The following is a 10,297-nucleotide window of genomic DNA, read 5'->3' on the forward strand; positions in this document are numbered from 1 at the left end:
ATAGCTTCTAAATAGAAAGATGCAGAGGGCTGGGAAAGAACCCAAGGCATAAGTCATTCTGTTGTCCATACTGTTAAATAGCTCCTGCAAGAGCAAGATGAGAATGTCAGTGGAAAAACATTTGATGCTGAATCAGAGTCACGAGCACTTTTACAAAGCCTGTGATAACAAAAAGTGACACCCAAGCAAACACCATTCAAATCAGTTCTTTTTTTTTTTTTTAATTTCAGTTCTAGTGTATTAGGCCAGGTAAAACATCTGAGAGGTAAACAAGCTGTTAACCCGGTGTGTTTTGGTTATGAAACAAATGGCAAAAATACTTGGGAAGTCTGCTCTTTCAGTGGGCTGGATTGACAGAGAACGTGAATCACTGGAGCTCCAGTTCTCAGCTGACTTTACAAGTTGAAGTACTGAATTGAGATGTTTGGTTCAACTTCAGAGGTCTGGGGAGGTTTCAGACAATCATTCCCTTTTTGAGATTAACCTATCACCATTTTTAAACTATTTATCATTTCTCACCTTTTGACAACAAGCCATGATTAATATCAGAGTAAGGGATCATTTTGAAATGGATTTCACTGTCAGTAGATAGAGTTGATCCGGTTAAAACCAGGCCAGTCTAAATCATTATCTTCCATCCATTTAAAGAGCATGCAGTGGGAATTTTTAAAACAAGTAAAAGCTTTATCATCATCAAAAGAAAGCTAGTCATCAAAAGTAAAGGAAGCCTAAGGGAACTGGTAACAGCTCTGTATGTTGTAGTGGTGCCAGGTTTGATTTTGGGAAGGTAGAGCTGAGTGATGTTACCAAGGCTGTTGTTTTTCCATGCGTGCTTTCTGCATGTTCCTATGAATTTCCTGCTAGAAGCTTCTTAGCCTTTCAGAGCTGCCTTTGGAGAACAGGAAATGCTGCTGAAGAAAACTGATCCGGTAGACAGCAGGTCCTAGGTTAGAAGGAGATCTTGATGCCTCTGAGAGTTGTAAGCCCCTATATTCTCATCAGTCTGGGGTTACTTCTCAGTTTTGGTAAGCCAGCCACCCTTTGCAGGGTGATAAGCCTCCGCCCAGGTAGAGGATTGTCTGCTCAGTTTTTTGTTACCAAACTTTTGCCGCTGGCTATTTGTTTGTTTCTCTTAAACACTTTAAGAAAGAGAACACTGCAATACCATGCTGTCTGCTAGATGAAGAGGCATCTCTGAGAATTTCTGCAGCCTGTACCAGAATATAAAACAGAACTGGAATGGTGACAGATGGAGCAGTTGAATCAAATTCAAAGGACTTTAGAGAGTATACATCACTTGATGTCCCCACTGCTTAGATTTTGCCTCCCTTTTCAGACTCAGATTAGAAGTCTTCTGGTGTATGTTACGGCTGCTGATTTTACAAGCACCATCAACATGGTTCTACCAAAACAAATGAATAGCTTTTCCTACCAGCAAGGGTTTGGCACATTGTTTAAGTTCATCTCAGTTCAGTGCTGGCATCTGGACTCTTAAGTTCCTTGACTCAGCCTCTGAATTAACAAAATCTGATATTGATGAAGCCTGGGCCAAGGTAGATGTACAATCTAAATCCACGCACCAGAAATTAAATCCATATTTTCTTTCCCCTCATGATGTGAAATTCTTTGGATTTGAAAAAATTATTGTAGCTACATCAAAGCTGATGTCCTCTGTGCAGGAGTTCTGACTGCCAGTGTCAGCTCGAGGGATGACACCATGGTTGGGATGGATACAGTGTGATGCCGATTTAGAGTGTGAAGTGAGGCTTAGCAATGAGGTCCAGGCTTCCCAGGCTGCCCCACACCCAAGTTAGCAATGCACTGTTTGACTGTGAACAGGTCATTTCAGTACTTCTCATTCACTCTCGCCCAGTGTCGATTCACATCACAAACTTTGGGGCACTCTCAGGATGGTTCTGTAGGTCCTGTCTTAGTGCTGCCTCCATAATAACAGGAACACAAACAAGCACTGAGCTTGCTCTACTGCACTGTCATGTGAAACAAAACAAATGGGGTCATGTCCTTACCTCTCTTGTGCTATTAGTGATGCCTGTGTGCAAAAAATGCTGAACTGTGAGCTCTGGAACTAGCTAGCAATTTCAGAGGATAGCTGAGGGTTCTTCTCTGCTGGAGAAGATCTGGAGTAAGATCTTCCTGCTCTGTCTGTGAAATTAATTGCTCAGTGGCTTCTGAGCATTATAGCTTATAGGTTATTCTAAAATAAATTTGTATTTTCTTATATAAAGTTTAGGACTCTTTGATCGATTAAATAATCACAGAATCACAGAATGGCTGAGGTTGGAAGGGACCTCTGAAGATCACCCAGTCGAAGCCCCCTGCAGAGCAGGATCCCCTAGAGCACCTTGCGCAGGACGGCATCCAGGCAGGTTTTGAATATCTCAAGAAAAGAAGACTGCACAGCCTCTCTGGGCAGCCTGTCCCAGTGCTCTGTCACCTGCCCAGTAAGGAAGTGCCCCCTCATATTCAGACATACCTTCTTGTGCTTAAATCAAGAGACTGTTAGTTTGCACAGAATCATTAAGGTTGGAGAAGCCCTCCAAGATCATCTGGTCCAACCATCCCCCAACCATCAATATCACCCATATGTCCCCAAGCACCACATCCAGCCTTTCCTTGAACACCCCCAGGGACAGTGACTCCCCCACCTCCCTGGGCAACCCGTCCCAGTGCCTGACTGCTCTTTCTGAGCAGAAATGTCTCCTCGTTTCCAACCCGAACCTCCCCTGGTGCAACTTGAGCCCATTCCCTCTGGTCCTGTCACTGGTTACCTGTGAGCAGAGGCCGACCCCCAGCTCCCCACACCTCCCTTTCAGGGAGTCGCAGAGAGCAATGAGGTCTCCCCTGAGCCTTCTCTTCTCCAGACTAAGATCTGTAGAAGGGGTGTGTGTGGCCATGACTTACAGAAATGGCATTTGCTGGTTTAATGGCCTGGTCTTGGAACAGGCCTGCAGAGTGCTAGGCCACCCACCTGAAACTTCAGTGCCCGCTTGTTTCCCTTTCTCACAAATTGCCTGCCTGAAGACAAGTTCCTGGAATGCCTCAGACACCTCCTCTTAGCCAGAACTCAATGAATCACTTTGAACACTTTTTCTCTTCCAGCACATTTACTTGTTGAGACCCAGGGTACTCCAACATCTTTTTGAAGCCCGTGTTTCAGTATAACCCAGCAAAACAGAGATTATTCCTCTCTGCCCTGTACATTGTGATTTGGGAAGAGCTCTCTGCTAGACAAGAGCATTCGCTCCCCAAAGGACAAATAAAACCATATAATTTCAGTTAATTCAAAGCTGAAAGGAAGAAAGAATTTATTTTTTTTAATGTGCAAGGGTCATACAGATACTGTAGTGACAGTGCCTACGCAGATGAAGAGCTTTATTTCTGTTTGTGCTCCCGAGTCACTGTTTGATCTGTGGCAGTTCGCTGCATTGCTCTGCCTCATCTTCCCACCTGTAGAAAGGAATGACAGGGGCACACTTGGCTGGTGCAGCTATGCTGAAGATGGATTGGTTTTATTTCTGTGATTTGTCATCTTTCAAAGAAAAACGCCTCTTCAGACGTAATGGTTACCTTTCTTTGAAGGATTTCATTCAGTGTTCATGTGCAGTATGTCACCACTGGAATCTGAAATGTTTATTTATCTTTAAAGTATTGGGACTCTAGCAAGTCCAAAAGGGAATATAAAAGTGGCAGGTTTGATGGGCTTAGTAGTGTGTTAAAAACATACGAATTCTGGTTTTAATAGGTACTGGGAGCTTTGAAATGTTTATAATGCCTGTAGGCCAGCCACTTTCCTCCCTTAGTCTGAAAGATTTGCAGACACGCCGTATCCCCCATGAGTGAAAATTAATGGTGATCTCTGCCTCCTGTTCCCATGAAGTTCCCATCCTGATGGAAGTTTGGGAACAGAGGCTGATTACTGCAGACCCTGTCATCATCAGTGCTGGCTGGCTGATTCTGGGCTTTGTGCTTTCTTCAGGACTGCATTTTAAACCTGGAAATCAGAGGGCTGATTTTAGTGGAGCTAAGAGAAACATCCTTTGTCATTACACGTAAAACCATTTTAGAGAGAATCTGTGTTTCCTGTTGAAAATGGGTAAGGGTTCACAAATCAAGAAAGGTGCAAAACTCTGTTTCTGGGAAATCAGTGCTCAGCCAACAGAGCTGAACAGCAAATAGCATGGGCTTTTCTCTAGCTTGGTTTCTTTGTTCTGCTTCTTTTCAGCTGGTGTGAAGTTCAGAGTCCTGGAACAGCAGGATGGAAAACCTCTTCGACTCCTGATGCAGGTGAGTAAAACCATTCAGATTGAAAGACAGTGAAGGGCAGGGAAAAGATTTTCCTTTCCAGATGTGTTGAAAAGTCATAGCTGTTCTGTGATGCAGTCAGGATGAGTGCATGGGTGAGAGAAGAGAGGGAAGGGCCTCCTGTTATTCTCCTGAGTTGACTCTGGCAAGGTGTGTAGGAAAAGGTTACCTGCACTTTTGTAACACTGCATTTCCACGCTCTGTCGCCAGATATAATAAAGCAAATTTTTTCTGAAAAGAAATGATGTGATGGTAGCATTGGAGTTGTCATTATACTTTCATGAGTGATTGTGAAACTCCTATTTCTTGACTTTGCAGGACTACTGCTGTATCACAACATGACTTTTCTTGCTCTTTGCATCCTAGGAGGAAAGTCTGAGAGGCAGCGTATAGAATTTATAAAAACCATTTGCACACTGGTAGAATGTGTGGGAAGGAATTAACCGAATTAACCATGGCTTCCCAGTTCTTTTGCTTTTTCCATCAGCGGTCCAGTCCTCGCCCTGTTTCAGCATAGGTCAGATCTGCACAGAACTGGCACATCATCTAGCAGTGATTCAAAAGGGAATCCCTTCAGCAGATGTCTTCTGGGGTGAAAGCAGCATTTTCAAAGCATTCTGTCTTCCCACTTCCTTAGTTCCAGTAGGACAGTGGTGTACGAACCAGAATCTATCATTCTCCATGCCCAGAGGAGTCCGTAAAAAGGAAACTGTGGACACCAGTGGTGAGGCATAGGAGCAGCTGAGCAGACAGTTTGGCACCAGTGTGTTTGTGAGCCAAGGTAGATGGCTTCTCCAGAGGAAAAATATCAGGCCTTAGATAGAGAGCAGAGGCAGTGAGTCATATGAATATGATGAATTTTCCTTGGACCACTGCAGAAAGATCCTTTTGCTATCTAGAATATAGCACAAGTCATCATTTCAAGATGTGGAAGTGCTTTAGTGGATGTCTCTTTTGGCCTTCTGTTCAAATAATAATGAGCACAGCATCAGTAAAGGCACTTTTTTTGTTCTCTTTGTGCTGGTGGAAATGAAAAATGAGCTTATGTCAGAAATTCTGCTGAATATACCACTTTATGATAGGTCTTTTGAGAGAAAAATCTAAAAAGCCTATTTTTAAGTGACATGCTAGGATTCTTATGTATGGTACATGCTGATGCTCCTTTCTATACATTGCACCGTGGCTTTGTCCCCTCCCCGTATGGTGGCCCTGTAGAAGCATGCGTGATGGCAGTAGGGTCTTATGCATGTAACTGTGCCCCAAATGATTTAAGCTATAGGTGACTGATACATTCACAGCTGCCCTCTGGGGCACTGGTAATGGATTAGAAATCAATAATGCTGGTTTTGAGCATTCACGTTCAGCTTGTGGTTCAGCCAGGGGATTATTTTGACTTTTAAGGTAGTGTGGCTGGAATGCAAAGTCCAGGCACAGGCAGGCAGAGGGTAGGGGATGACATTTCCATCCCAAATGCTACTTAATTTCTCCAGGAGTTCTTACGTAGTTCAGTATTTTCTTTAGTGTTTAAAATCACTCATTTTGGTACACAAGAAGAAATATTTCTGGCAGCGTGGCTCAGCTGACTGATAGCCCAGCGAGAAGACACGACGTGTTTAATTCATCTGTATATCTGCTGCCAGAAATGTCATCTTTCACAGCCGTTGCTTTGAAAAGGGTTAAGCAAAAGAGGAAAGGAAAAGGGAAGAATTATGAAACAAGGGGAGCACATTATATCAGGATATAATATAAATTAATATAAGGATATAATATAAATTTGAACTGCAATAATTGCATAAAAGGACCTCATATTGCCACTTCACTAATAACCATTTGCTTTTGTTTTGGTTGTTTCCATTTATCATAGGAGAGACAGAAATACCTGTTGCACTGGGCTTAAATTTCCTGTTACTTCTCAGTAGGCAAGTGTTACCACTCAGCATCATCACTGCCTAGAGATGATTTTCAAGGATAAACATGTCCAAACCTTCCAGCCCACATTGCTAATAGCCAGGGGCAGGTACACCGAGCATCTCCCTCATACAGCAGCAGTTTCTGTCCTCCTCCAGTTTGTTCTCACTTACAGCATACTGTTTTGTGTAGAGTTGATGAAATAAGCAGAAATAGTTACTCAACTTTTACTGGTTATAGTGGTGGTGTGTTTTTTAATTGGAGCAGGGGAAGGTTTCTTTGGTCTTTTTTTTTTTTTAAGCTGTCTGTGACCACGATGTGATTAGGTTGGTTACAGTCATGCATAACATCCAATAAATGCTGTGGTCAGTCCTTGGCCATAAGGCTGTGGAGTGTGTTTGAAATATGAGCTGCGGTAGTTTGGGTTACACATACCTCAGGTGGGATGAGCTCAGCTCTTGGGTTTCTGGTACAAATGTTCATTTTGATGGCATTCAGAACCAGCTTTCTGTGCATCTGTTTGAATCTGTCCCACAGCTGGACCCCACTGGCTCTTCTTTGGCTTCTCTCAGCCTCTGTGAGCTGCTGCTACGACTTTTTTTTCCCTAAACTTCTTAGGGATGCTTCTGGACACAAGCATTTTCTCCTTGTCCTTCAACAGTATTGTACAATAAAGACTTGGCAGAAGTCTCCGAGACCAATTCCAGTGAACTCTTTGCTTAATTGCTGTTTTCTGGAGCTCCGTCTCATAGTTTATCCTTCCCCTCTTCTTGAACACCAGATAGGTGAAGCAAACTGGGGGTGTAAGCAAACTCCCAGAAATCTGGTCGCTCTTCAGTGGGCAAAGGAAATATTCGGCTTCTGACAAAGTAGTAACTGTGTGTGGTTTTTTGCTGCCTCTATCCTTTTCATGTCTGGATTTTCTACCACAAATTATAGTCTCTTTCTTCTTTCACTCATCTGCATGGTTTGTTCCAGCATAAGTGGACCCTTTCACTAGAGGAGGACATCCTTCCACGTGCTTCTGTTGCCCCTTCTCCAGCTAACAGATCTGTTTGACTCCCCCATCTTCCAAAAGACCAACACAGCAATTTTGTGACCGCAGTCAGAGGCTACAAGCTTGTGTAGGTAGGGACTGCAGGCAGATCGTTTTCAGGATGGTGATTGAAATCAAATCGAAAACTGTGAATTCAGCCAAAGAGACTTAATTTTGAATGGTAATGAGCAGCCCTTTGTGTGGTCTGTGTACTGCTCTGCTAGAAGAGGATTCCACCACGTGTTGAATAAGTGACACCAGGTTCAGCTCAAAGTGTAGCTGTGGGCCGAGGGCTTAGCGGCTTGAAGTAGTAGGCCAGTAAAAGAGATGGCTGAAGTGACACGTTATAGTTCTTACAAGTCTTAGTACATCCCCAAAGGAGCATTGCATCTGCAGTGGGAGGCCCCCATCTCTCCAACCACTGCAGCCCCTTAACAAGGTGACAGCCCCACACCCTTGTAAACTGAGCAGCGCTCTCAAATCCTTCAGATGTTCGCATCTGCTTCTCTGCTGGGAAATTATTTGAGCAATACTCCTTGCCAAGCTGGATTTGCTAATGTTTCAGTGCATTGTTCAAGGCGAAATAGATGTGACTAGCCAGAGAGGGAGTTTGGCATTTTGTGGGTAGTGGTGTTGATGTTCCAACAGAGGCCGGTGCTACACCAAATTCACACTTACCTGCCTCAACTGCCCGCACCTCCTGCTTCAACGCATTTTCATTGTTGCTGTCCCTCTTTCTCCTCCTCCTAGATCAACCCTCTGTCGTATGGCAGCGTGGTACAGACATACAGGCTGCCTACGTACAGCTGTTACCCTAAGGATTCCTGGGCATCCCTCTGCAAGAAGCTGTTCCTTGGAGAGCTGATCTACCCTTGGAAGCACAGAGAGAAGCAGGACTAAGCAAAGCAGAAGAGCCAGGACCGAAAGGCTTGGTCAGAAAAACGCATTGACTCCTAATGCTTTTGGACCAAAGGTATCTCAGAGCCAACAGCTGCTGGATCCCTTTAATTAGATGTTGTTAATGTGAGAGGGGCTGAATTCTTAAAGGCAAGTATTTTTAAACATTGTTCTTCAACTTTCCCCTTCCCCTACACTACGTTTGAGCTGGTTTGGTTTGCAGGCTGTTTCTTGGTAATGCAGTGTTATCCTACCCGAGATGTCTGCCTGCTGGCACCAGGGGCTAATGATTTTTTTCTGATGCAAAAGGTGAAACCCATCAGTGCCTCCTGGAACCAGCATTTAGTGTAATCAAGGAAGTACCTCTTGGGTGGTTTCATGCTGTATATATCTTTCCATGTAAGTTCACAGGGTCGCATGAACCAGCCCTTCAGGTGGTTCAAAGTCACAATGTTGAGGTACGTTCTACCAAAGGGTATTTTGGACCTTTTATGCTTCAGCATTCAAGCCAGCTGATCAAAGTGAACACAGAGGTTCGGCTTTCAGAGTCACACACTGAAAATTGTACAGTGGGATTATTCAGGTTCAGGGGATATTTATTCCTTTCCTTTTGGTTGGGCTTGGATTTTTCCCCCGCCCAGTGCAGCAGCGAAGCAGGTATGAGCATAGAAACAATGGGACTGGAGCCCCAAAAACATAGACTGTGGTTCATTTGTGCCTACATGAAACGCAGAGGATCTCATCGACATTTTTCAAAAGCAGATCTGGGGAGAGCTGAGCCCTGAGCTGACACCAGAACTGGAAGTGCAGGGCGCACAGCCTCAAACCCCAGCCTGCCCAGGCTGACACGGCAGCGAGCCGTGGTAGCTGAGAGCTCAGGGCCCTGCCAAGGCTCAGGGCTTCTTTCTCAGTCGCAGTCCAAGGCAAACACAGCTTTGCTGAGTCCGGCTCCGGCTGCGGTGTCTGCCAGCGGACTGCAGCAGCCCGGCTTGGTATGCAGCTCAAGCAGCGCTGGGAAGCGTGTGCTGGGTTCCCTTGCAGGGTCAGTACATCTCCCTGTTTCTCAGGGCCCAGATGAGAGCCTCTTCTTGTGCTGCCTCATCTTTTGCACTTTCTAGTGGTCAGAGAGTTTTTGAAGTGATTTCAGATGAGGTATTTAAAGCCACTTCTTTCCCTGTAGCTGTAGACACGTTTGTCTCAGGAGGATTTTCCTGCTTTGGATGCTACCTCTGCAGTGCAGCAGTGACTGGCTTTGCTGCATCCTGTTCTGACTGCCTGCTTATTTTGACATCTGTTCCCCTTTCCAGTGAGTCTTCTCTTCCCTGTCCTGGGGAGAGTGCTTCTGTGTACAAGAGTGCGATGTCCCGCTGTGTACTTTGCTGTTGTGCAGACAGTTTCATACAGTCGTTACCTGAAAGTACACGGACTCTGGGTCTGCGAGCTCCTCCTGCCCTGACTGAAACTGAAGTAGTGTCACGGCACCCTGCTGCTGCTTTGCACTCCCCAAACGGCTGCATTAAATGGCGTGCTGGATCCTTTCCTCTTTTCCTCGGCCCCAGAAGGCTCTGTTTGTCCAAGGGCACAGAGGACAGAGGAGGAGGATGTGTGTGCTGTGGCGATCTGCACCTCCACTCGCAGGTTAAGAATTTCCTACCCCAGCCCCGTGTCTCGTCTGTGTGCCTGGAGACAGCGCAGCAGAGCAGGATTGCAGCCCCAGGAATGTTGGCTGCTTTACAGCGTCCCTGGCAGGTACATTTCGTTTGTCTGTAGCTGCTGACGGCCTCTGGCACTGCAGCCACTGCCTCTGCAGTCACAGCTTGATGGAAGGAAAATGCAGCTCTGTAGGCAAGTGTTTGGTCCAGACATTCCTTAGCAGGCAAGCACAGAAGCTGCCGAGGTCTGGCAGTTTTCTTAAGGGCATGGTGAGGGAAGGCAGCACTGCACAGGCACTGCTACCAAAAGGTGATGGTGTGGTTCCTTTGTCCAGGGCCCTGGTGGCAAAAAGCCCCTCCGTCGCTGTTGCCACCTCTGGCTCTGGATGGGCCATCACTAGCTGCAGAAACTGGAGAGATTCTTGTTCTTTAACGATCAGTGCTTAAAACTCCTGTACAAATACAGCATCTTCTTTTGGAA

General features: G+C 45.4%; 1 protein-coding gene across 4 annotated transcripts in view; it reads left to right on the top strand.

The window, feature by feature from the left end:
• The window catches only part of PIGQ (phosphatidylinositol glycan anchor biosynthesis class Q), a 33,342-nt gene extending 23,045 nt beyond the window's left edge, over positions 1-10,297 (top strand). For all 4 annotated transcript variants that reach the window (XM_038187089.2, XM_038187090.2, XM_072023716.1 and 1 more), the window contains exons 10-11: positions 4,244-4,305; positions 8,018-10,297. In XM_038187089.2, the coding sequence (XP_038043017.1) occupies positions 4,244-4,305; positions 8,018-8,167 (212 nt within the window). In that variant the 3' untranslated portion in view covers positions 8,168-10,297. The remainder of the gene's footprint in view (positions 1-4,243; positions 4,306-8,017) is intronic.

The sequence above is a fragment of the Anas platyrhynchos genome, chromosome 15 (genome assembly GCF_047663525.1).
Source record: "Anas platyrhynchos isolate ZD024472 breed Pekin duck chromosome 15, IASCAAS_PekinDuck_T2T, whole genome shotgun sequence".
Classification (NCBI taxonomy): domain Eukaryota; kingdom Metazoa; phylum Chordata; class Aves; order Anseriformes; family Anatidae; genus Anas; species Anas platyrhynchos.